Source organism: Somniosus microcephalus, chromosome 33 (assembly GCF_052327205.1).
Source record: "Somniosus microcephalus isolate GS21.2 chromosome 33, FLI_Smic_1.0, whole genome shotgun sequence".
In the NCBI taxonomy this organism is placed as follows: domain Eukaryota; kingdom Metazoa; phylum Chordata; class Chondrichthyes; order Squaliformes; family Somniosidae; genus Somniosus; species Somniosus microcephalus.
Genome location: NC_141019.1, coordinates 31008582 through 31035943, shown reverse-complemented (window position 1 = coordinate 31035943; position 27362 = coordinate 31008582). Strand labels below are relative to the sequence as shown.

The following is a 27362-nucleotide window of genomic DNA, read 5'->3' as shown; positions in this document are numbered from 1 at the left end:
GTTACTGCATCAGGAGCAGGGACTCTGGCTGTTTCTCCCTCTCCTTTAGTGTACAGATACTAAGGCCAATTGAAGCGTTCCCCACCGCCACGCCGGCTGAGATCAGTTAACTCGGCACAGTCCAGGGATTGACCTGGGGACTTCCCTGCTCTCTGTGGCTCAGTACTGTACCAGACAGTGTATCGACCACAGCAGTAACCCCCCTGAGGCTCGGGGAGATCCAGAGGATTACCTTTGATGAGAATTTGGTTCGAGTGGAGCATAAACGCTGGCATGGACTGGTTGGGCCGAATGGCCTGTTTCTGTGCTGTACATTCGATGTCATTTCATTGCTGTAACAATCATTCATTAGCCCTGTAACAATTGTAGAAAGTGGAATATACTGCTGGCTGGTTTTACCTTGCTGATCCTGTTGCATTTGCTGGCATAATGTCATAGTTGAAGAGGCCCAGTAGAACATTGGCATAGGAACAGGAGGAGGCCATTCAGCCTCTCGGGACTGTTCCCCCATTTAATTAGATCATGGCTGATCTGTACCTAAAACTCCATTTACCCGCCTTTGTTCCATATCTCTCGATACCCTTACCTAATAAAAAATCTGTGTCGTACCAAAGTACAACAGCTACAACACTGGCACCTACCCAACAATGTGGAAAACTGCCCAGTTATGTCCTGTCCACAAAAAGCAGGACAAATCCAACCCGGCCGATTACCGCCCCATCAGTCTACTCTCGATCATCAGCAAACTGATGGAAGGGGTCGTCGACAGTGCTATCAAGCGGCACTTACCAATAACCTGCTCACCGATACTCAGTTTGGGTTTCGCCAGGATCACTCTGCCCCAGACCTCATTGCAGCCTTGGTCCAAACATGGAGAAAGGAGTTGAATTCCAGAGGTGAGGTAAGTGACTGCCCTTGACATCAAGGCAGCATTTGACCGAGTGTGGCATCAAGGAGCCCTAGTAAAACTGAAGTCAATGGGAATCGGGGGGCAAAACGCTCCACTGGCTGGAGTCATACCTAGCACAAAGGAAGATGGTTGTGGTGGTTGGAGGTCAATCATCACAGCCCCAGGATATCACTGCAGGAGTTCCTCAGGGTAGCGTCCTAGGCCCAACCATCTTCAGCTGCTTCATCAATGACCTTCCCTCCATCATAAGGGATGTTCGCTGCTGATTGCACAGTGTTCAGTGCCATTCACAACTCCTCAGATAATGAAGCTGTCCATGCCCGTATGCAACAAGACCTGGACGACATTCAGGCTTGGGCTGCTAAGTGGCACGAATGTTATTTGCCACTTAAGTGCCAGGCAATGACTACCTCCAACAAGCGAGAGTCTAACCACCGCCCCCTGACATTCAACAGCATTACCATCGCCGAATCCCCCACCATCAACATCCTGGGGCTCACCATTGACCAGAAACTTAACTGGACCAGCCACATAAATACTGTGGCTACAAGAGCAGGTCAGAGGCTAGGTATTCTGCAGCGAGTGTCTCACCTCCTGACTTCCCAAAGCCTTTCCACCATCTACAAGGCACAAGTAAGGAGTGTGACGGAATACTCTCCACTTGCCTGGATGAGTGCAGCTCCAACAACACTCAAGAAGCTCGACACCATTCAAGACAAAGCAGCCCGCTTGATTGGCACCCCATCCACCACCTTAAACATTCACTCCCTCCACCACCGCCATACCGTGGCTGCAGTGTGTACCATCTACAAGATGCACTGCAGCAACTCGCCAAGGCTTCTTCGGCAGCACCTCCCAAACCCGCGACCTCTTCCACCTAGAAGGACAAGGGCAGCAGGCTCGTGGGAACACGACCACCTCCAAGTTCCCCTTGAGTTAAGAAGAGGGGATATCGGCTAATGTTCCTGCTCCTGATGACTCATGCTGCAACGTGAGAATGTGTGTGGATGTCAAGTAAGGACAGCATTGGGTTTGGCTTTGAAGTGTGGTGTAGCCTGCTGACACTCGGGCCGTGATTTTGCCTACCGAGGCGGGCTAAGTGTGGCCGAGGTAGGTGGCAGACGGTGACCCCGGTTCCATTGCGCTCTGTGAGAAGAATTTTCCATTGATTGGGCTTGTTAAGCCCACCTGCGAGGATCCCGGCCAATTATAAAGGAAGCAGGTCTGATGACGCGTCATCAGCCGGTTTCCTTAAAGGGGCCGCGTCCACATTCATTTTGATATTTGTGCTGTCATTGTTCTACTGCATTGAGGTGCTGCAGACACTGACGAGCACTGCACAAAGGTGCATGGCTACACCCAGGTTCTCCCATGACTCTCTGCATATGCTTATGGAGGGAGTCACAGCACGCAGGCAGGTTCTCTTCCCTTCCCATGGGCGGAAGAGACCTCCCCAGGAAATCAACACAGCCTGGTTATACATTGCACAGGAGGACACAAGCAGGGATGTGGTCAGGATGACCAGGCTGCAGTGGCACAAACCTTTCAATGATCTCAGTAGATCACGAAACGTTACTGCAAACCCACACTCAACCTCATCCTGCTCGTCACGTCCCCATCACTCTGCCTTCCTTACCCTACTCCTGCACATCCTTACTCACACCAACTTACTTTGCACCTCCACCCATCCCCCTCTCTCTATCTACATCATCATTAGCCACTCCTCTCACTCGCCCTCATCCTTGTCCAATCATACCAACTAACAACACACAAAGGTAGGCACTTGGGTATTTTCACCAATGTTCATGTAAAGTTTCTGTTAATGTGTTGCTAAACATTGAAATCTTTATTTTCCACACTTTGCCTTCTTGGGCAGATTTGTGTGCACCTTTGGAAGTGGCTTAGTGAGTTGCAGTGAATGGTGAGACATAACAGTGCCCTCCGCAATGGTGATGAGTGTGAAAGGAATGGTTTGGGCTTTGCAGGGATGCTTTATGGTGCTGGTGTGGGGTGGTGCCAACCTGGCGCATCATGTGGCAGCCAGGGTGTACAGCGTCAAGTGAAGTAAATCTGGCCATGGCAAGGCCATCCTTGGTGTCGGGTGCTGATGCCCTGTGTCCTGTGCAGCATTAGGTGATTGCGGAGCAGGTTGGTGATGCTGGTGTGCCCGGTGATGTTGGTGTTGGGGCTGATTGTGGTGGGATTCTGAGGACCGAGGTGAGATTTTTTCAAGGGCACCGATGCTGCTGGAATAGATGGCAGGTGAGGTTGAGATGACAGAAGCGATCTGTCAGTGGTGAGAGAGGTTGCTGCAAGGAGGTGACAATGGATAGAGAGTTTACTCCAAACACTTCCAACCTGCATAAAGCTGAAAAGTGTATTCCAAATCCTGAAGGCTCAAGTTTCTAAGATTGGAAAGTGAACAGCTGTGAAATGGTAGCTTTTATACCACTTTTGCAGCTGTCACCTATTCAGAGCAATGGAGAGTCATTGAGAACATGACATACTTACCTGACGTGATACCCGCTCTCCGGGAACCTTGTTAAAAACCTGGTAAAATGGTAAGTACATGGGAAAATGGTGCTTAACTACCTTTTAACAAGCTTTTAAGTAACTAAATTGGCTGACCCGCCGCTTGGTGTCGGGTCTGTTCAGGGATGACAGACCCGACACTTGGGAAACTGACGAGGAGGCGGGTTTACAGCGGGATACTGACCCACTGTCAATCTTTGTGATTTTTGACTGCGGACCCACCTCCAAACCCGCCCTCTGAGCGCTGGTAAAATTCCAGCCTCACTGTCTAGGCCCACACACCATTAATATTCCCACCACTAAATTAAGGAATGCAATTAAACAGATTTTTATGTTTAAAATCAGTGCACTTTCAAGTTAAGATTTTCAGCTGGTTGGTTCAGCTACTCAAAACCATTATAGAGAAAAAAACAAGAAACTCCACATACAATTTAATCCTATATTTTATGTCTAAATTTTATGACTTATGGCCAGAGAGTGTGCATGGAACTGTACACCAGCAGGAGCCAACACCCTCGGGAGGGTGAAAATTGTCAAGATAAAGATGCCATGATTCCCCTGACATTTTACCCTCCTTTACAACAGGGACAGGCCAAACTCAAACCAGGACCGAAGATACAAAGAGCACAAAGGGTGAAAAAGAATCCGAAGGAGAAGCAGGTGAAGAGGCAGCAGAGACTGAAACAGAAGCAGCAGAGGCTGCAGCTCCTACAGGAGATGAGGAAACCCACCGAAGACCTGTATTTGACTGATCACAAGGTAAGCCATCACCACGGGCCAAACCCAAAGAGTAACTGTTAAAGGAAAAGGCCAGGGGGGAGAAATTCAGTATCGCCCCATTTGGGGCGCAATTATCGGCCGGGCGCAAAGTTTAGCGCCTGGCGCTAATTATCGCCTCCGACTACAAACTTAGCTTTTATCGCCCCTGGAGATGATTGGAGCGCTAAATCAGGCGCTACACACCTGTCTTAACGCGCAAAGGCCGAGGAGCGAGGCGCTACCTCAGAGCGCTGGCGAAGCTCATGTGATGTCAGTCAGCAATGGAACACAGACACACTGGCGCCGGCCAGTTCTTAGAGGGGAGGGTCGATCTTGCTCTCCATCCACACCCTACTCATTGCAGCCTTGAATCTCAGCCTGGAGAGACCTGTACATCAAATCTGCTGGAAAGAACAATGGAGAGGCCCAGGGAAAGAGCTCAGAGTGCAGCCCCCATAGTCTCTTCTAAATCGATGCAAGGAAGATCAAATCAGAATGAACCTGCAAAGTGCTGCTCAGTACCCAAAACTCCTCAACACAGCTTTGAATATCTCCTGCAGTCTCTCTCTCTCTCTCACTCTCTCACTCAGAATGCGTGGTGCAAAAATTTCGCCGACAAAAAAAGGCAGGAAGCGGCTGCCTTTAAATAGCGCTCCCCCAGTCCCATCCCAACTGCAAAACGCTCCCCTCAACCTGTCGTTGCTAGTGGCAGGCGGTAAGGCAGGGAGCGCCACTCAATATCCGGTCCGGGGCGTTGCACACTCGACTGACGTCATGATCTGCCGGCGCAGGAGATCGTGGCGGTAGTGTTTAGCGCCGCCGCAAAATGTCTAGTTAATTTCGTGAGCGGCGCAAACATCATCGCGCACGGGCGCTAGTTGCTTTGCGCCCCATTAGCGCCCTCTTAAGAAAACTACTAGGCACTTGGTCTAAGTATTAAACAAGGCTTTAATCAACTGTTTTTCAACATGGAGATCTAGTTGTGTCCTTCACTAGTTCCTGTTAAAGAATGTCCTGAGCAAGCTGGGCCCGTGCCCGAGTATTTACACTCTCCCTGGACAGCGCCACCAGCAGGCCGCCAAGTATCATTTCATAAGTCATTTCCACATGAAGGACAAGATTCATGTCACAAACCAACCGAATTTTTCCCCCCAGGCTCACAATACGTTCTATTTAATACACACAATACTCCTTCGATAGATCCCAACGTTCATTCCCCCATCCACCCCCAACTTTCTCACCTCTCCACAAAGTGCTATTCTGGGAGCCGGCCACCCTCCAGTACTTCAACCAAGTGTCCGTGCTTCCTTTGGGAGCTTAGATAGGCAGTGTCACTGGGCCATTCAACTGAGCCTGATCCTGTCTCACACTCACACTCACACTCATATACACACAGACACACACACTCTCAGACACAGACACACACACTCTCACACACAGACACCCCCAGACAGACACACACACACACACACTCACACTCACACACTCCCAGTGAGAGTCACTTTATAGTAATGAGGATGTCGTACCCGCACTGGCATCTCAGCTGAGATCAGGTAACTCTGCACAAACCAGGGAATCAAACCTGGGTGCGTTCTAGTTAATGGGGTTTTAGTATCACACCAGGCAGTGCGTTTAGTCGCTGAGTCGCTGCTTTGTGCTGAGTTGGCTGATCTGGGGTGGTACAAGTGACCTCGGCGCCCCGGAGCTCAGGAGTGAAAAACTCAAGTCACTCTGATTACCACCCACTGGCCCAATGCTCAAAGCTATGCACGTGAGGCCAGCATTGGGCCTGGCTGTGATACGCTCCCGTGTTGAGAATTCAGTAAACACTCACTATCGAGGCCTAAATATGGAGAATGGCCACTTGGGTGAGGTACCAGAGGTAGTTGCTAACTGGAGATTTCCTCACATGACCTCCAGCCCTCCCCCCATCCAGTCAAACAGCCTTTATCCCCCTTTTGATAACTAATAAATGACATTTTTCTAAGAAAATGGAGAAAAAAACGACCCACAATTGTTTTAATGCTAGGATATTTCTCCAGGGGTGCGTGTTGCAGTGTCCTGGAGATTAATCTTTCATTCCTGGAGACTCCTGAGCAATCCAGAGTGCTGTACCCCAGCAAAGGTCAGCACCTTCAGGGAAGGAGGGGAGAAAGGGGACGAGTAAATTCAGGGGTGGGCGGCGGGGAAGTCAAACTAGTTAGGTAGCTGTTTAACTTGGCTTTATATATTACAGTAGGTTGCCCCAGGCAACTAGCAATGTTGTGATGCAGATGCTATAATAACTAGGGTACGGTGGGTGGAACTCCGCTATGTTAATAGGTATTCCTGCCATTTTTTCTTACAGCCTTTACCAGAGTTTGTCCCCATTCCAGGCCTGGTACTTTCTGGCCGTGCCTTTTCCGACTGTCTCACGGTCATTGAGTTTCTGCACAACTATGGCAAGGTGCTCGGTTTCGATACCAGCAAGGATGTGCCCACCTTGAACACACTCCAGGAAGGTCTGCTGAACGTTGGAGACAATATGGGTGATCTCCAGGACCTGCTGATTAGATTACTCCACATTGCAGTGGTCGATCCAGGATTGCCTCATAAATACCAGGTACGGAACCTGAACCAGTGCTGACAAATGTGCTCCAAATGCTCCGCGAAAACCATACAAGGGGAAATGGAGCGGCACGGAAAGAAAGTTGGTTGACGGGCAGGAAAACCAGGGTTAGGGTTAATGGGCGTTGCTCGGATTGGAGATGGGTTGGAAGTGTTGTACCCCAGGAGTCAGTGCTGGGTCCACTTTTGTGCTCAATATATACAGATGATTTGGACTGGGTGTAGGGAGTATGATATTGACATATGCGGACAACACAAAGGTAGGGGGTTTGGCAAACAGGGAGAAGGACTATAAAAGACATAGAGAGGTTTAACAGAATGGGCGAGCAGGTAGCAGATGCAGTTTTATGTGGAGAAGTGTGAGGTAAATCATTTTGGATGGGGAATATACCATCAATGGAAAGGGGGTGGATGACCCAAATAAACAGAGAGACCTAGAGATTCACATCCATCACTCCCTAGTGTGTCGGTAGGTAAAGCCATAAAAAACCTTAGCATTTTAGGTTTTATAAATAAAGGCATAGAGTACAAAGGCAAAAAAAGTAATATGTTGTAGAAGACAATGGTTAGGCCACAGCTAGATTACTGTGCGCAGTTTGGCCACCCCATTATGGAAATGACATTAAAGCCATAGAGAGTGTACAGCGTAGATTCACCAGGATGATGCCAGGGATGAGAAACTATAGTTGTGAGGAGAGACTTGAGAAACTAAGGGGAGATTTTATTGAGGTTTTTAAAATTATGAACGGTTTTGACAGGTGAATAGATTATTCCCTCTGATTGGGAATTTTCAAATCACGGAGTCAAATCGCCTCCCTATCTCTGTAACCTCCTCCAGCCCCACAACCCCATGAACTCTCCATTCCTCTGACTCTGGCCTTTTGTGCATTCCCCCCCCCGGCTCCCTCTGCCCCACCACTGGTGGCCGTGCCTTTAGCCGCCTCTCTCTCCTCCTCTAAGACCCTCCTTAAAACCCACCTCTTTGGCCACGCTTTTGGTCACCCTTCCCACTATCTCCTCCTTTGGCTCGGTGTCAATTTTTGTCTGATTACACTCCTGTGAAGCACCTTGGGACATTTTTGTACATTAAAGGCGCTGTATAAATGCAAGTTGTTGTTGTGTAAGTCAGCAGACTGCACTCACAAACCCCTCCAGTAGGAAAATAAAAACAATTTGCTGAATCTGGAATGAAACTGTACCCTTCACAAACTCCAGCATTAGAAAGAATAACCTGGGCTGGAAGAATATGTTTCAAGGCAACAACACATCAAGGTGTGACTGCCGACTTAACAACACTGACTATATTTCAAAAGCAATCAATCCATGTGGGGTGCTTTGGAGCATCCTGAGGCTGTGAAATACAGCGTCTAAATGTACGTCTCTTTGTCTCCCTATCTGTCTCTGGGCTTTGTGTATATAAAACACTGCAGCCTGTGTGAAACAGTCTGTGTATGATCCAATATAACATACCAGCCTGTGTGTTATCCTCTATATAGCAATCTTCAAACTGTGTTATTCCACATGTAACGCCTTCCACCCTATGTGTTATCCTCTGTGCAATCTCTTTACAGTAGAATCTTGCTATACCACTGCTGTTTGTAGAACTGGAAAAAGCCTTGTATGTTACATGTTGCCTGCACATGCGTGTCGCCTGCACGTGTCGTATGTCACTGACGTGTGTGTTACTGACATGTGTTGCTTGTTACCATACCTCTACAATCCTGAGCAAAAGATAACCAATCAAATCCTTCACTTTTCTAGTCAGTAACATTTCTCGGGGAGCGAATCTGTGACATTGGAATTAACCGGGAGAATGTGTCAGAAGTGCTGCGGATTTTCCTGGAGGCTTATGGTGCTGAAACCGAGTTGTGTGAAGGTCTGAAAAGCAAATCATTCCAGGCACATTGTTCTGACAAAAAGGCAGCAGTGTTGGCCTTCCTCGTCAATGAGCTGCTGGGGAGCAGCGTGGTAATACGGTAAGCGACAAAACATGCAACATGCTTAACTTACAGAAGAGACCGCCATCGAATGTAGTTAATACTGGCTCCGCTGAAACACTGAAAAGAGGAATGGTCAGTTCTTGGCCTGTGCTGAGTTAGCTGATCTCAGTCGCTTTCTCTCTCTCTGGCTCTGACATGACTTACCACAACTGTGGAGCTGTGAATCTTTCTTCATGTGTGTCTAAAACCAGGCTCAGGGTGACTCATTTGATTTTCCACTTTGTCTCCGAGTTGGTGCCAATACGGTTAAGATTGGGAACTAATCGGAGCGGAAAATTGAGGGTGTGAACCAACGTTCTCGCTAAGCTGCGCGGCCGCTCAGCGGTCTGGAGGTCCTGCCCAGGCCACTCACCGGCTTTTCAATGGAAGAAACCGTGCATGCGCAAAAAATTTGAATGGGCCGTGCAGCCAGTTAAAGGGACCGCGCACCTAAAATAAAAATTAGAGGGAACATTGGTGTGAACCCGTATCCTTTTCCAACGTGAGTTGGGGTAGGCGCAAACTGAAGGATGAGTCAGCCTGGGCCGCACTCCTCGTAGCTGTTTTGGGGGCAGTCTTGGCAGAGGCCTTGCACCAGGTCACCTTGCCCTCTGAACCAACCAATGGGAATGGAGAACCTAAAAGAAAGCAAATAACCAGGATAAAAGGATTCAAAGACAAGATACAAAACATTCCTGTGAAGAAATCGCTGATATTAAAGCATGTCTCTCAACTTGTTTTAACTCTGTGCAGGGAAATCGATAAAAACATAGACCATCGAGCCAATATTCGGAAGAACAAGTGGATTGTGGAAGGCAAACTGAGGAGGTAAGGCATTCCACTTCCTGTTGACTTGAAGCAAAAGAAGGTTTAATTTAAAGAGCGAGTCTGGACCTCGGGGACTCCTCCTAGAGACCAAATATGTTAATCTCCTCCATCCCTTTTTCCTGTTCGCCCCAGGCAACATGGCAACTGTGGCATTAACAGCAGGTGAACGAGTGGTACACACCCAGGTGTCTGAGCTCATCAGAAGGACGTGCGAGAGTGAGGTGGTGATAACTCTTCCTCTGATTTACAAAAAAAATCTTCCCCCAACCCCTTGGTGTGGGAAACATTCTGGCACTCCATACCGCTCCCACAGTGACACAACTAAGATTGTGCCTTAGCAGAGTGGTGAATTGTGAATATGAACCTGGATCGTACTCTGGTGCCTGGCATTGTTCATTCTGGCCATTTTTTGTTTGTTTTTCAAGCTGTGAATGCTGACATCATCAAGGTATTCTGAAAGCTCACTGTGAGGGAGCTGAACTAACTTTAGTACGTACACACTCCTTAACCAAGCAAGACTGGCTGTTTCATAGGCTCGGTAACCCTTCCAATCCATTGTTTCCCCAGGATGTCATCAAAGTGTAAATCACAATCACTGTGCTCCTGCTGGCTCAGTGGCTTACTGAGCCAGATACACCAAAAGGTTCCTGGCTCAATCCCAGGTCTGTCCTGAGTTACCTAATCTCAGCTAGGGTGGCAGGAGTGGGTGTATACAATCAGCCTCTGGGTCAGGACAGAGAAACCAGCCAGGGTTTATAATTATTTTGGTGTGTGTTGGCATCAGGTGACCAAAGATTGGGTTTGACTGTGATGCCCTCCGCAGTCTAATAACCTCTGTACATCCTCCAGGTGTGGACGATTTGCCCCTAACCTGGGACCAGATTTAAGGTTTTTATGAGATTCCTCTCTCTGGCCTAAGATTGTGTGGGAGTTATTTGCATACAGCAAATTGCTTTGTTTCTCAGCCTCGCTACAAGTAAAAGGCTTGTTCACTCCTGCCAAGCTGCAGGAGGTGTTACTGAGGAGAATCTCTCCGCTCTGGGCTATGACTATCTGCAGATCTTTAAGGGGACACAAACTGAGGTGAAAGGCATTTATTTTGTGTGGTTTCTTTCTCCTGGTGATCGGTAGGTTAAAGAGAGCTCTGGCAAAGAAGAAAGGAATTAGAGAGCCCGAAGGCATTGTGGAGGGCAGGAGAAGGAAACAAGGACTCAGTTCCGAAGAAGACCACAACAGTATTGCAGTGGCCAATGGGGACGAGGAGAGTGTGAAGGAGGAAACGAAAGAGAAATCATCAGAAAGAAGGACAGAAGGAATTAAGGTAAATGATGTTTCAGGCTATTTCTTTTAACCACCAATTATTTTTTCCCCTTTGTCTAACTTCCCAGTATGTGTCATGTATATTCCCTACCTGATCCAGCAAATAAAGGAGCACTTCCTCAAGTGTGCCCCTCTGTGATTGATGCTGTGAGGTATGCAAGAGTGAAGTAAAGCCACTCTCCCGACCCCGAAAGTCATCGTTCTCTGCAGATCACTCTGGCAGATATTTGATGCTCAGCCACATGTGTAACAAGTGCCGACCCATGACCTATGCCGACCCATGACCCGTGCCACTCCATGACGCAAGTCCATTGGTGCCCTAGCCTCTTCCAAACGTTGGTGATTCAAAGTCTTGTTAATGTTGGTCTTTGCACTGGAGAACTCTGGCAGCGATGAGGGCTAGAAGCTCAGTAACTCCGGTAATACAACGTCAGACGACCAGACATCAAATGTGGGCTGCATTTGAGAATTAGATTTGATTAAGCCATTTTCCTTTAATTCAATCTCGATCTTAAAAAAAGAAAAGAAAGACTTGCATTTCTGTAGCGCCTTTCACGATCACTGGACATCCCAAAGCGTTTTACAGCCAATGAAGTACTTTTTGAAGTGCAGTCACTGTTGTAAGGTAGGAAACGCGGCAGCCAATTTGCGCACAGCAAGCTCTCACAAACAGCAATGTGATAATGGCCGGATAATCTTTAAAAATAAATATGCATTTTCCGCTCATCAAGGTAAGTGATGTTCGGGCTGCGAATGGAACACTCTCCACTGGGCACCCAGTGTCAGCATCAACAACAACAACAACTTGTATTTATATAGCTCCTTTAATGTAGTAAAATGTCCCAAGGCCCTTCACAGGAGCGATTATCAAACAAAAATGTGACACCGAGCCACATAAGGACATATTAGGGCAGGTGACCAAAAGAGAGAGGTTTTAAGGAGCGTCTTAAAGGAGGAAAGAGGGGTAGAGAGGAGGTGAGGTTTAGGCAGGGAATTCCAGAGCTTCGGGCCTCGGCAGCTGAAGGCACGGCCACCAATGGCGGAGCGATTCAAATCAAACACTCCCAGGGCAGGTACAGCACGGGTTAGATACAGAGTAAAGCTCCCTCTACACTGTCCCCATCAAACACTCCCAAGGGCAGGTACAGCACGGGTTAGATACAGAGTAAAGCTCCCTCTACACTGTCCCATCAAACACTCCCAGGGCAGGTACAGCACGGGTTAGATACAGAGTAAAGCTCCCTCTACACTGTCCCATCAAACACTCCCAGGGCAGGTACAGCACAGGTTAGATACAGAGTAAAGCTCCCTCTACACTGTCCCATCAAACACTCCCAGGGCAGGTACAGCACGGGTTAGATACAGAGTAAAGCTCCCTCTACACTGTCCCATCAAACACTCCCAGGGCAGGTACAGCACAGGTTAGATACAGAGTAAAGCTCCCTCTACACTGTCCCATCAAACACCCCCAGGGCAGGTACAGCACAGGTTAGATACAGAGGCAAGCTCCCTCTACACTGTCCCCATCAAACACTCCCAGGGCAGGTACAGCACGGGTTAGATACAGAGTAAAGCTCCCTCTACACTGTCCCATCAAACACTCCCAGGGCAGGTACAGCACGGGAGGTACAGCACGGGTTAGATACAGAGTAAAGCTCCCTCTACACTGTCCCATCAAACACTCCCAGGGCAGGTACAGCACGGGTTAGATACAGAGTAAAGCTCCCTCTACACTGTCCCATCAAACACTCCCAGGGCAGGTACAGCACAGGGTTAGATACAGAGTAAAGCTCCCTCTACACTGACCCATCAAACACCCCCAGGGCAGGTACAGAACGGGTTAGATACAGAGTAAAGCTCCCTCTACACTGTCCCATCAAACACTCCCAGGGCAGGTACAGCACAGGGTTAGATACAGAGTAAAGCTCCCTCTGCACTGACCCATCAAACACCCCCAGGGCAGGTACAGCACGGGTTAGATGCAGAGTAAAGCTCCCTCTACACTGTCCCATCAAACACTCCCAGGGCAGGTACAGCACGGGTTAGATACAGAGTAAAGCTCCCTCTACACTGTCCCCATCAAACACTCCCAGGGCAGGTACAGCACGGGTTAGATACAGAGTAAAGCTCCCTCTACACTGACCCATCAAACACTCCCAGGGCAGGTACAGCACGGGTTAGATACAGAGTAAAGCTCCCTCTACACTGTCCCATCAAACACTCCCAGGGCAGGTACAGCACGGGTTAGATACAGAGTAAAGCTCCCTCTACACTGTCCCATCAAACACTCCCAGGGCAGGTACAGCACAGGGTTAGATACAGAGTAAAGCTCCCTCTGCACTGACCCATCAAACACCCCCAGGGCAGGTACAGCACGGGTTAGATACAGAGTAAAGCTCCCTCTACACTGTCCCATCAAACACTCCCAGGGCAGGTACAGCACGGGTTAGATACAGAGTAAAGCTCCCTCTACACTGACCCATCAAACACCCCCAGGGCAGGTACAGCACGGGTTAGATGCAGAGTAAAGCTCCCTCTACACTGTCCCATCAAACACTCCCAGGGCAGGTACAGCACGGGTTAGATACAGAGTAAAGCTCCCTCTACACTGTCCCATCAAACACTCCCAGGGCAGGTACATCACTAGCTTAGATACAGAGTAAAGCTCTCTCTACACTGTCCCATCAAACACCCCCAGGGCAGGTACAGCACGGGTTAGATACAGAGTAAAGCTCCCTCTACACTGTCCTAACAATGTGCCTGAAGCCTAACCTGATAAGGACACCCCCACATGCACCAATGTAATATTTTTCCTGTGCACACACCAACCATCCTTCTGGCCTGCGGGAATGAGATTGTAAATTTAATCTGAATTTCTGGCCACTTTTTCATGGTCAGTTCATGAGCAGCATAGATGGAGATTGGGGAGCAGGCTACCTGCTTGGCCTCTTGGTCATAGTTGGTACATGGTCCAGAGAAAGAAGAGGTCAGGAGAATAAGAATAAAAACCTATAGCAAAATAATCGATTGTAAAAACAATGAATAAGCTGGTGTGGGTATTAGTTCCTGCTGTTAACGTACGCTGTGCCCTTCTTAGGCGGATGATCACCCTTCTGCCAGTGTGGCTGAACTAAATCGGCAGATTGAGAAGCTCAGTAAGGTGAGTGATCGTAGAATCATAGGATGGTCCAGCACAAAAACCAGCCTTTTGGCCCTTTAAATCTGTGTCTGTGTTTGTCTTCATGTGAGCCACCTAGTCTAATCGCACCCTCCTGCTCGCTGTCCATACCCTTTAATATTCCTCTTTTTCAAGCAGCTATCCCATTCCCTTTTAAAAGAATGCATGGACTCGGCTTCAACAACGGTTTGTGACAGAGAATTCCACATTCTAATCACCCAGCCAGAGGAACAAGCTCAGTGTTTACCCTATTGTAGCCCTCCATAATCTTAAAGACCTCTATCAGGTCACCCCTCAACACTCCAGTGGAAAAAAAAACAGCCCTAACTTCTCAAGTCTCTCTTCATACCTGTAACCCGTCAACCCTGGTAAATCTACACTGCACCTTCTCTATCCTTCCTATAATGGGGTGTCCAAAACTACAACTGCAGCCTGACTACGGTCTTGTACAAGTTCAGCATCATCTCTTTGCTTATGTATTCTATACCTCTAGATATAAAACCAAGGATTGTGTTTGTCTTTTTTGTGGCCTTATCTACTTGTGCTGCAATGTTTTAATGACCTGTGTATCTGCTCCTCTTTACCATTTGAGATATACTTCCTTTCTCTATTCTTACTTCCAAAATGGATGACTCCATATAATCCATCTTGCTAATTTATCCATGTCCTCTACAAGCTTTAATAGTCATGGTCACAATTTGCCAAATCCCCCAATTTTGGTAGCATTAGCAAATTTTGATATTGTTCCCTTAGTTCTCAATCTAGATCAATTGTGTGTACAGTAAATGACTACAGTACAGCAGGCCCAACACAAAGCCCTGCAGACCACCACTCGTCACATCTTTCCAGTCTGAAACACTTCCCTTTATCCCTACCCTTTGCTATCTGCCCTCTGACCATCTCTTGATCCATGTGACTGCATTCCCCTAAATTCCATGAGCTTCCTAAAAATGCTCCCCCGCCCCACACACACTGAATTTTATCTCTCTTGCCTGTTGTCCACCTTCTCCTCCCTGTAAAGTGCTCTGAGATGTTTACACAGGAGCGCAATAGCACTGTATGTCGTTGTTGTTTGGTAACCAATGCCTCGACTGCTTGTTTCCATAGCGACAAAGTTTTTTTGCACGAAAGCTGCTTCAAGTCTCCCAGACACTACGTGCCTTGTTATTGGGGCAGGACCGGTTCAGGCGTCGCTACTGGGTTTTCCCACACCTTAGCGGGGTGTTTGTGGAAGGCTCGGAGGGATCACTAGGTAAGACTAACAATGCCAACTGTTCTGTGGTAAACGGTCAAGTAAGTGCAATCCCATAATGCATACTGGTTTTAGGGAATTTCTTACCTTGATGCTGTTGGATGCATTTCTGTAAATTCCCCACCAAAATCCATAATTTCACCAGCCCTAACTTCCCCCCCACCCCCACCCCCCCCCCAACCCCACCCCCCCCCCAATTTTCTCTCCTTTCCTCCTCTCTTTCCCCCTGCCAAAGGCACGGACTCCTGCTGAGGTACGGTTCCTCAGGCCTCCAGCACCTCACCCCTCTGCCCATTCTCCATATGTGGGTCGAAAGACGGTGAGCGTTGGCAGAATACTCGACTGTGGGGGGCATCAGAGTGAGCCTGATCCTGACTGCAACCAATCTCCACACACACGTATTTTCCAAGAACTCTGCCCATGGAAATGTGCCCCAGCATGAGTCACTGCTTTTAGGAGAGGAGGGAAGACGATTGAACATAAGAAATAGGAGCAAGAGTCGGCCATTTGGCCCCTCGAGCCTGCTCCGCCATTCAATGAGATCATGGCTGATCATCGACCTCAACTCCACTTTTCCGCCCGATCTCCATATCCCTTGATTCCCCTAGAGTCCAAAAATCTATCGATCTCAGCCTTGAATATACTCATCGACTGAGCCTCCACAGCCCTCTGGGGCAGAGAATTCCAAAGATTCACCGCCCTCTGAGTGGAGGAATTCCTCCTCATCTCAGTCCTAAATGGCCGACCCCTTATCCTGAGACTGCCCCCTAGTTCTAGACTCTCCAGCCAGGGGGGAAACAGCCTCTCAGCATCTACCCTGTCAATCCCCTTCAGAATCTTATACGTTTCAATGAGATCACCTCTCATTCTTCTAAACTCCAGTGGGTATAGGCCCAATCTACTCAAGAGGAACAGAAAGAAATGGGAGGCTTGGGAGGGGAGAAGTTTGGGGTTTTGAAACTCTACATTTATTGGGCATATTGAATAGAGAATATTCACCTCTCAGCATTCTGATCTGTACAACGTATTTTTGATGAGGAAATGTTGTACTTCAATTTTGATATTCCTCTCCACCAGGTACTGAAGAGTTGGATGCAGAAAAGAACCAACTCAAGCCCATTGAGACTGCCCCAGTTAAAGTGGAGCCGAGGGACGTACCGAATGAGAAACCAAACACTCCGGGTAGGCCAAAGGATAACCGGCGTAGGAAGTGTGAGGCAGAACTGGTCAACCCCGAGAACCCAAAGCGGCACCGAGCTGCTGCGAATGCCAAACATTGCAGTGGCACTGCACAAGACACACATTCCACCAATCAGACTCATCATAACGTTGACCAGTCGGCGGTTTTTTTAGCGTGGTTGAGCCTCCTACAGAACTCTGTGCCAAACCTCCCGCTTCCTACACCTCAGTGCAGCACCAGCAAAGACGGCCCGAGTGCCATCTCCCCAGAGATGCTGCTGGCCAGCAATCGGAAGCTGTTTGATCTCAGTGTCCCCAACTCGGAGCAAAAGGTCAAAGATTGTGCCGAAAAACACGGACAGTGGTTCAGCCTTCTACCCAGAATGCCCTGTGATTCCTCTTCGATTACCCAGCTTCCATTTTCCTCACAACAGACATTGCTGAATCAATCCCAGAGACTGGATTCAGATCTGAATCAACTAAGCCGCAGTCCACTAAAGCTGCCTCCCTCAGCTGCTTTTGCAGCGTCACAGGTATGTGATTTGTTTTCTTGGGTGGCAGAGGGAAAAGGTTAAATTGGGATTTTTAAACTATGCACTTCATCATATTGACTCTTTCAGAGGTGCCCTTTCACCTCCAGGTCTTGGATTGAAAGCCACACAGACTGATGGCTGCCAGAGTGCCAGGTAAACTGAATTTGGGCTGTCTCAATGCAGTTCCTAGTGGGCTTTAATCACCCATACTTCAGCACAAATATCACTAAGTGACCAATCCCACTCAGAAAAGCCAGAATGATGGCAGGAACTGGAAAATCCGTAGCGGGACTGTAAAGGATAAAAAGAAAGACTTGCATTTCTATAGCGCCTTTCATGACCACCAGACATCCCAAAGCACTTTACAGCCAATGAGGTACTTTTTGGAGTGCAGTCACTGTTGTAATGTAGGAAACGCGGCAGCCAATTTGTGCACAGCAAGCTCCCACAAACCGCAATGTGATAATGACCAGATAATCTGTTTTAGTGATGTTGATTGAGTGATAAATATTGGCCAGGACACCGGGGAGAACTCCCCTGCTCTTCTTCGAATAGTGCCATGGGATCTTTTACATCCACCCGAAAGAGCAGACGGAGCCTGGGCTTAACGTCTCATCCGAAAGACGGCACCTCCGACAGTGCAACACTCCCTCAGCACTGCACTGGAGTGTCAGTCTGGATTTTTGTGCTCAAGTCTCTGGAGTGTGACTTGAACCCACAACCTTCCGACTCAGAGGAGAGGGTGCTGCCCACTGAGCCACGGCTGACACTGGTGCATTGTTGGGACAAAGTACAGGGAGCTCTACTCTGCGTAACTGTGACGTACAAACCTAACCTGGACGTAATTGATGTAGACTGACATGGGGGACAAAAAATGGAAAGTGTTCCATACCCCCAGCACTGACGCCTTTTACCTTAATTGGAACAAAAAAAACCAAAAAAGTTACTTATAATAGAAATGATCACATACAGTACATAGTGCAGCATTTCAAAGCTGTCAAGTCTGGGATTTTATGAGAAAATATTAATAGCAGTGCTGAAGTCTAAATAGGCCAGTGCGTTATCAGGATTATAGGGCAGTTGCACAACCACAAAGGAGTATGGGTAACAACTGTTGCCATGGGGAATTCTGTTATGTAAGTAAGACTGCCTGGTGTCTATCTTGATGGTCCAGCTGGTTAAGGCAGTGAATACCTGAGCAATACAAGGTCCAGATTCGATCCTCAGCCTCTGCTGAGTTAGTTGGTCTCAGCCAGGACGGGGACCTATTGGTTGGATTCAGCACTCAGCACACTGAGAACCGAAAATCAGCCACGGTTCCAGCTCCTGGTCGCGATCCAGCAACCCCTGCTGGAAAGTGTGTGCGATGTTGGGTGATCATGGAATCAGAGAATGATACAGCACAGAAGGAGGCCATTCGGCCCATCGTGCCTATGCCAGCTCTTTGGGTGATGAGAGGATTTCGTAGAATCATAGAAATTTACAGCACAGAAGGCGGCCATTCGGCCCATCGTGTCTGTGCCGGCCGACAAAGTGCTCTCCAGCCTAATCCCACTTTCCAGCTCTTGGTCCGTAGCCCTGTAGGTTACAGCACTTCAAGTGCATATCCAAATACTTTTTAAATGCGGTGAGGGTTTCTGCCTCGACCACCCTTTCAGGCAGTGAGTTCCAGACCCCCACCACCCTCTGGGTGAAAAAAATTCTCCTCAACTCCCCTCTAATCCTTCTACCAATTACTTTAAATCTATGCCCTCTGGTTATTGACCTCTCTGCTAAGGGAAATAGGTCCTTCCTATCCACTCTATCTCGGCCCCTCTCCCCTCAGCCTCCTCTGTTCTAAAGAAAACAACCCCAGCCTATCCAATCTTTCCTCATAGCTCAAATTCCCCAGTCCAGGCAACATCCTCGTAAATCTCCTCTGTACCCTCTCCAGTGCAATCACATCCTTCCTATAATGTGATTAATTAATTAATGTTCATGACCTCCGGTTTCTGTCGCTCTGTTGCTGGCTACGAGCCTGTCACCCCTCGAGTTGTCTGCCGACCCCTCACTGTGTAAGGTCCCAAATGAAGAATGGCCACTTGAGCAAAGTACAGGAGGGAACCGATCAACCATGGCGCAGGAACCCAGCAAAGAGCCGCGCCTCGAGCAGAGGAAGGAAGGGGAGAAAGTTGACAGGAAAAGATGAAGAGGGGACAGGGGTGGAAATGCAAGACTGATTTGGAAGGCTTGTTAAGTAGTTTGTTCACATTAGAGGCAGGGAGTGCTCGTGTGAAAATGGGGTTGGCCCATTGCTGGTGTACTCTACATCAAAGCGTGGTACACCTGGCCTGGGAATGCTTCATGCTGGCACTGGGATAAAGGAATTGGAAAGTGTTACAGTTCCCAGTAATGACTGATGGTTTGCTTTCTTTCTGACAGTGTTTTCTCCTGGTCTCCTGAAGGCTGACTCCCTACTGAAGAGTGGTTGCAAAGGCACTGGCTGTTCCACAATCATTCACCCAAGCCCCAGTTCCTCAGGCAGTGTGTGTCAGCAAGCTATAACACCATGGACAGCTTCGCAGTCATGGCTGATCCTGCCCTTCCCCCACAGCAATGTTCCCTCGAATTTTTTTTTTGTGCGCGGTCCCTTTAACTGCCTGCACGATCCATTCAAATTTTCGCATATGCGCGGTTCCTCCAGACCGCTGCTAGCGGGAACGTTGACCCACACCCACTTTTTAAAAAGGATATGGGCCACACTGGCAAATCCCATTTATTGCCCATCCCTAGTTGCCTGAAGAATGCCACCTTCTTGAGCCATGGCAGACCTTGAGCAGGGGTCACTGCGTAGCAATCCGGAGTGGCAACCCTGGCTGACCTCTCCATTTCCCAGCCCAGAGCACTGAGGCCTCAACTGCTGCCCTGACTGAAATTCAATATAGAACAGGAACCGAACCTGGGGCCCTCTGGTTTGTATGACTGAGTGTTCTGATGGCCCCTTGTCTGGGGCCTGTGCTCAGTGGTTCAGCCTAGTTTTTCCGTAGAGTGCATTCAAGCAGTGCATGGTTCTGCTTGACTGTCTCATGCATAGGGTATACGGCACAGAAACAGGCCATTTGGCCCAACCAGTCCATGCCGGCGTTTATGCTCCACTCGAGCCTCCTCCCGTCTTTCCTCATCTAACTCTCAGCATAACCCTCTATTCCCTTCTCCCTCATATGCTTATCCAGCCTCCCTTTAAATGCATCTATACTATTCGCTTCAACCACTCCCTGTGGTAGCGAGTTCCACATTTTCACCACTCTTTGGGTAAAGAAGTTTCTTCTGAATTCCCTATTGGATTTCTGGGTGACTATCTTATATTGATGGCCTCTAGTTTTGCTCTTCCCCACAAGTGGAAACTCTCTGTATCTACTTTATCAAAGCCTTTCATCATTTTAAAGACCTATTAGGTCACCCCTCAGCCTTTTTTCAAAAGAGACCCAGCCTGTTCATCCTTTCCTGATATGTATACCCTCGCATTTCTGGTATCATCCTTGTAAATCTTCTCTGCACCCTCTCCAGTGCCTCTATATCCTTTTTATAATATGGCGACCAGTACTGTGTACAGTACTTCAAGTGTGGTCTAACCAAGGTTCGATACAGGTTTAACATAACTTCTCTTCATTCGCTCCTTTTTCTTACAGTTTATGCCATTTATGGACATTCCGTTTGATGCGCAATCCGCGGGCTCACTGAATCCCGTTGCTAACTATGGGACCTCAATCGCAGCATCTCTCCGAGCTGGCCCCACTGCAACCAAAGGAAAGGTCAAATCTCATCAGTCTGACGGTGCTCCTCAGAATGAAAGCCCGTTGCCACGGATACCTAGGCGCCGTGGGCGACCATCAAAATTGCTGAAAGAGATTAATCAGCGGCAATTGAAGCCTATTCCAGCAGGTGAGATTCGTTGGTAATAATAGTGCTCACACTAAGTTGAACAATACTCTGTTTTATTAGGGGAGGAGTTACACCATGAAATGCGGGATGGATTATTCTGCCGTATCCTTTTAAGGCCACAAAGTCAGATTGCTGTAAACTCAAGGGCTGATTCGCGGGCCGAGCGCTCCCAGTAAGGAGTGGTGCTTGTGTGGAGCGCTGGAGAGGAAATCGTGGGCCTGTAGACCTTGTTCTAATTCCAACCTTTGAACTCAGCTACTAAATAAACTGAGGTCAAAAGACCACAAGGAAGAAAGAGATACGAGGCCATTTTATGAGAGTGTCCCTTACAGGTGACCCCAGGGATTATATCGATTACTTATTTCCACAATTTACAAATCTCCCAATTAGACATAAATTTATTCTTTGCACAGATCCATTTGCCTCTTGAATACCTCAATATTGCCCACTTGCCCCACATCCATCCGTGCCCTACACTGCCCTCCTCCTTCAACTCAACCCACCCTGTCCTTCTGTTTGAGAGTGAACAATAGTTATGGTATCATTTAACTTCAGGGTTTAAATGGTGTCATAAACAATGAGAACACTTGTCGATTGCTTTGTAGACAACTTGTGACATTAAATTACAGCCTTTTGCTCACTCCCAGCCACTCGATATCTTCGATTAAAATATATCGTGGTTTCACTAAAATGACAAGTTAGAAAATCACGCTAAGGACTAAGAGGCTACAGAATAAAGCAATTATTAACCAAAGGATTGATAAGGGAATTATGCTGCTATTCAGCTACGCTCTATGGCTAATGAGTCTACATAATGGGAGTAATCTTGCACGGCTCCATTCAGAGCGTAGGGCCTCTCCAGACAGGAGCATGGGACAGAGATAGGGGTATAACACTATAGTGCCAATTCTGTGACCTGCACTCACATCCGACAAGGGCAAGGCTGCAGACTGGGAGCAGAGCCTTGTAGAATGACTGTAGCTATCTATGTTAAAAGAAAGACTTGTATTTCTACAGCGCCTTTTACCACCTCAGGACGTAACAAAACGCTTTACAGCCAATGAAGTACTTTGTGAAGTGTAGTCACTGTTGTAATGTAGGAAACGTGGCAGCCAATCTGCGCACAGCAAGCTCCCACAAACAGCAGTGTGATAATGACCAGATAATCTGTTTTAGTGATGTTGATTGAGGGATAAATATTGGCCCCAGGACACCGGGGAGAACTCCCCTGCTCTTCTTCGAAATTGTGCCATGGGATCTTTTACATCCACCTGAGAGAGCAGACGGGGCCTCGGTTTAATGTCTCATCCGAAAGGTGGCACCTCCGACAGTGCCGCGCTCCCTCAGTACTGCCCCTCCGACAGTGCCGCGCTCCCTCAGCACTGCCCCTCTGACAGTGCAGAGCTCCCTCAGTACTGCCCCTCCGACAGTGCAGAGCTCGCTCAGTACTGCCCCTCCGACAGCGCGGCGCTCCCTCAGCACTGCCCCTCCGACAGCGCGGCGCTCCCTCAGCACTGCCCCTCCGACAGCGCGGCGCTCCCTCAGCGATGCCCCTCCGACAGCGCGGCGCTCCCTCAGCACTGCCTCTCCGACAGCGCGGCACTCCCTCAGCACTGCCCCTCCGACAGCGCGGCGCTCCCTCAGTGATGCCCCTCCGACAGTGCAGCACTCCCTCAGTACTGCACTGGATTTTGTGCTCTGCCCTCTGGAGTGGGCCTTGAACCCACAACCTTTTGACCTTTTGAGGCGAGAGTGCTCCCCATTAAGCCACAACTGGCACCTAACACGCACTTCCTGTGTCACACTATCCTTCATACTTTGTTATGATATAACAGCGTATCCTCTGACTCACTGTGAGCATCGCCATGGGTGATCATCTGGTATACATTACATAAATATATATTTGAAAAATCTATTTGCACTTTTCGGCATCGCTGTAAATTTGCAGCCAGTAGAACAGAATTTTGTACAAAAAAATATGGAGTTATTTCTTTAATCTGCCTTGCTTGAAATGAATTTGCTTAATTCTCAAAAATAGCCCAACTTAATGCTTCATGCCAAGCCCAGCACTGCAATCACTGGAAATACTTGTTGTTGGAACTCTCTCTACTGGACAGCAGTGGTACTGCAGCGCTTTAACAGCCAGCTGTTCTGACACTGACTGGAAACAGGAGAGTCGCTCAGAGCTTCGAGAAACAGTACAGAATTTACAATGTAGAATCCAAGGGGGTAGAAGTTATGCTGCAGCTGTACAAAGCCCTGGTTAGACCACACCTGGAGCACTGGGAGCAGTTCTGGGCACCACACCTTAGGAAGGAGTGCAGTGTAGGTTTACTAGAATGATACCCGGACTTCAAGGGTTAAGTTACGAGGAGAGATTACACAAATTAGGGTTGTATTCCCTAGAATTTAGAAGGTTAAGGGGTGATCTGATCGAAGTTTTCAGGATATTAAGGGGAACCGATAGGGAAGATAGAGAGAAACTATTTCCGCTGGTTGGGGATTCTAGGACTGTGAAATCAGGAAACACTTCTACACATAAAGGGTGGTAGAAGTTTGAAACTCTCTTCCACAAATGGCAATTGATGCTAGATCAGTTGTTAATTTTCAATCTGAGATTGATAGATTTTTGTTAACCAAAGGTATTAAGGGATATGGGCCAAAGGCGGGTATATGGAATTAGATCGCAGATCAGTCATGATCTCATTGAATGACAGGGCAGGCTTGAGGGGCTGAATGTCCTCCTTCTGTTCCTAATGTATGTCAGTTGGGAAACACTAGGCCCTCACATGCACCTTCCGGTAGTGATCAGGAGGGGGAACTTGGACTGATTTTTTCCCCCTCCCTATCCCAGGGATACTTGAGGTCGATTGCAGTGCCCCAGCTGCTGTCCTGCCTGAGATCAACGAATGCAGCGCAGACTGGGGCTCGAACCTGGTCTGTACGGTTCAGCACCACACCTGGTGCTATTTACCACTAAGCCACTGGTTATGACTTTGGTGTTTAAAGGATCATTTTCTCTTTCGAATGTCATACAGTATTTCCCTTGCAGAGTCCATGCAATGAACACAATTGCAGTAAATTGTCTACAGCAATATGTCTTCAGTTTGCTCAGTAACCAAACATACGGAACAACGCAGTTACAGGCTAAACTTCCTGCAGTATTTATTTCTAAGTTAAACAACACACAGAAGCATCAGGACTGAAACGAAGCAAAATACTTCCCTCATATGTATAACATCAAAAGTCCATTAAAGCACTGAGCAGCTGTGAACACTTTTCTCCAGCAGAAATAGTCTTGTGTTTTTTAAAAGTATCTCCAAAACTCCACCTACACTGAAAAAGGGAATTGGATAAGGGGAAATATTTACAGGGTGATGGGAAAAGAGCAGGGGAGTGGGACTAATTGGATCGCTCTTTGAAAGAGCCGGTACAGGGCCGAATGGCCTCCGTCTGTGCTGTTTGATTCTGTGATTCTATGACTACAAGATCATCTCTTCTCCAGCCAAAGGGCCATTAAGCTCAAATTGTCTTTAATGCCATAGCCAGGAAACAATCAGATTTTTACATGTAACAATGATACGATCCCTCCTAATATTACCCTAAAATACTGTACAATGTTACAAAAAAACACTTTAGAGTGCTAATGTGGAACTTCATCAGGGACCTTCGTGTGTTTGTTTAGCTGTGACAGCCAATAATTAAACTACTCACCATTCACCAACTCCTCCCCCTTACTATACATAAGAACATAAGAAACAGGAGCAGGAGTTGGCCATACGGGCCCTCGAGTCAATAAGACCATGGCTGATCTTCGACCTCAACTCCACTTTCCCGCCCGATCTCCATATCCCTTGATTCCCCTAGAGTCCAAAAATCTATCGATCTCAGCCTTGAATATACTCAACGACTGAGCCTCCACAGCCCTCTGGGGCAGAGAATTCCAAAGATTCACCACCCTCTGAGTGAAGAAATTCCTCCTCATCTCAGTCCTAAATGGCCGACCCCTTATCCTGAGACTGTGACCCCTGGTTCTAGACTCCCCAGCCAGGGGAAAGACGCTCCCTGCATCTACCCTGTCAATCCCCCTCAGTATCTTGTACGTTTCAATGAGATCACCTCACATTCTTCGAAACTCCAGAGAGTATAGGCTCAATCTACTCAATCTCTCCTCATAGGACAGCCCTACATAAGTTCACACTCTACCCCATTTTCTGAAAACATCTGATAGATGGACTGGAGCCTGTTAGCCATCTTGGATGTTACAGAAAACTGGGCAGAACCTGTTTTAACTTGAGATACATTTGATTTTGAAAGCTAAAATGACTGTAGTATTTATTTACAATTTAAACAGCACACAGAAGCATTAGGATTGAAGGGCAACATTTCAACGCTTGTCCCACGATTCGAAGAGCTCGGATCTGCCGCTACAATCATTCACTAATTATGTGTTTTTTAAAATCTTTTGTAGAGATGCAGAGAGGCTGGTGGTGCATTGACAGCCTGGAGGAGCTAAATTTCCTGCTCAAAGCACTCCATCCCCGGGGGGTACGGGAAAAGGCCTTGCACAAACAAATCCTCAAACACATGGACTACGTCAGCCAAGCTTGTACAAGAGAGAAAACAGGTAGGGTTCTGTTTATCTGACTGCCGGGCGGGATTGTAGAGGGCCTGTTGCACTGAAATTCTCCCGCAAAACAGAGAGGTTTACCGTGATGATAAAAGGTGCCATTTTCTTGAGGGCAAGCTTTACATTTTCCTACTTGTTGGCTGCTATTTCTGCCTCAACCAGCAGAAGTATCCATATAGCTTGCAAGCTCTGTCTCTGCAGTTTTTTTATATATAGCTTTCCAAAGGTGCTGACTATTACGGGCTACAGTTCCGCAGCTGCCAAGTGTCTCGGGTAACTCCCCATTGTTCATATGCAAATCTGGACAGTGAGTGTTGGCAGCCTATTTGACTGGGGAGGGCATCACAGCTGAGTCCAGTCCTGTACGCAGCTGATACCCACACTATGCATTTTCCAGCAGGGGGGACTGAACAGCAGTCAGTAGCTAAACTCCTAGCTGATTTCCCCCCTCCCGAACGCGCAGGTGTTGAGTTCAATAGTCGCCCCCTCTGAGCTCTGTTAACTCCGTGCTGATTGCCCCGATTTCTCTCCTTTCTCAGACTCCATCTTTAGCAATAATAAGGAGCAGTCAGTTACCAAGGAAATGGTGGAGAAGTGGAAGCCGGAGAAGTGGGCGTTTCCAGTCGACCTCGAGGCCCTGCGATACCTTGAGGCGCTGGAGCAGAGGGTGATATCCGCAAGTCTGCAGGTGAAGGTAAGAAAGTGCTGACAATCACTGGGTATCATCGAGTGGAGAATAGACTGTGCCCATGGGCACACAGAACAGTCACACACTGACTGACACTGTGCTGTCCTCATACCAGTGTACGGAATGAAAGTCTTTCTGCTGCACTCGGACAGAGAGATAATGAAACCGTTAAGTACTGTAATTGGGAATTCCAGTTTAGAAGTTACATGTTCCCCACACGGCAAGAACTCACATTTATCTTGCACCTCTTAACGTAGCAAAATATCCCACGGTGCTTCACAGTTTGAGGGTCAGACCCCAGCAGGAGGAGGGAGGTGGCCAAAAGCACCGTCGCAGGTAGGTTTAAAGGAGGGTTTTGAAGCCGAGGAGCGACGTAGCAATGCGGAGGGGTTTAGGAGGAGGGAGTTCCAGAGTGCAGGGGATAAGATGGCTGAAGGCTCTGCCCCAATAGTGGAGGGGAGCAAGGGTACACAGCAGAGGGTGCGAGCAAGGACGTAGGGCTGGAGGAGGTTGCAGAGGTGGGGCGGAGTGAGGCTGTGAGGGGATTTGTAGACCAGGCTTAGGGGTTTGAAGTCGATGTAGTGAGGGATGGAGGTCAACAAGGATCAGGGTGATAGGTGCAGGATAGGATGGGGTCGGCGGTGTTCTGCATGAGTTGAGTAGTGTAGGGTGGAGCTCAGGAGGACAGAGGGAGAGCGCTGTCGAGTGTGACGGTCACAATGGCATGGTTTTAGTGACAATGAGGTGAGGTAGGAAAAAGATGGGCAATGTCTCTGAGGTAGACAATATCACTGATGAATAGGATATTGCTGATGGATGAAGCTCAGCTCTTGGTCAAACAGGACACCAAGGTTGTGCACCGTTAGATTGAGCTTGAGTGGGCATCCAGGAAGGGGAATGGAATCAGGGGCTGAGGTGCAGAGTTTCTGGTCAAGTTGTCTAAACAAGATGGCTTCAGTCTTGACAACGTTGAGCTGCAAAAAGTTCTGGTTCAACCACACTGCACCATGAGGTTGTGCACAGTGAAGGCGAATCAACCAGACGAG

General features: G+C 48.1%; 1 protein-coding gene across 3 annotated transcripts in view; it reads left to right on the top strand.

Annotated features, from left to right (window-relative positions):
- LOC147097089 (bromodomain adjacent to zinc finger domain protein 2A-like) overlaps positions 1–27362 on the top strand; it is a 145209-nt gene that overhangs the window by 108385 nt on the left and 9462 nt on the right. For all 3 annotated transcript variants that reach the window (XM_085972904.1, XM_085972905.1, XM_085972903.1), the window contains exons 11-21: positions 4028–4201; positions 6549–6803; positions 8570–8784; positions 9541–9615; positions 10747–10936; positions 14033–14095; positions 15221–15365; positions 16443–17077; positions 20746–20998; positions 25470–25625; positions 26168–26322. In XM_085972904.1, coding sequence (XP_085829030.1) covers positions 4028–4201; positions 6549–6803; positions 8570–8784; positions 9541–9615; positions 10747–10936; positions 14033–14095; positions 15221–15365; positions 16443–17077; positions 20746–20998; positions 25470–25625; positions 26168–26322 — 2316 coding nt within the window. The remainder of the gene's footprint in view (positions 1–4027; positions 4202–6548; positions 6804–8569; positions 8785–9540; positions 9616–10746; positions 10937–14032; positions 14096–15220; positions 15366–16442; positions 17078–20745; positions 20999–25469; positions 25626–26167; positions 26323–27362) is intronic.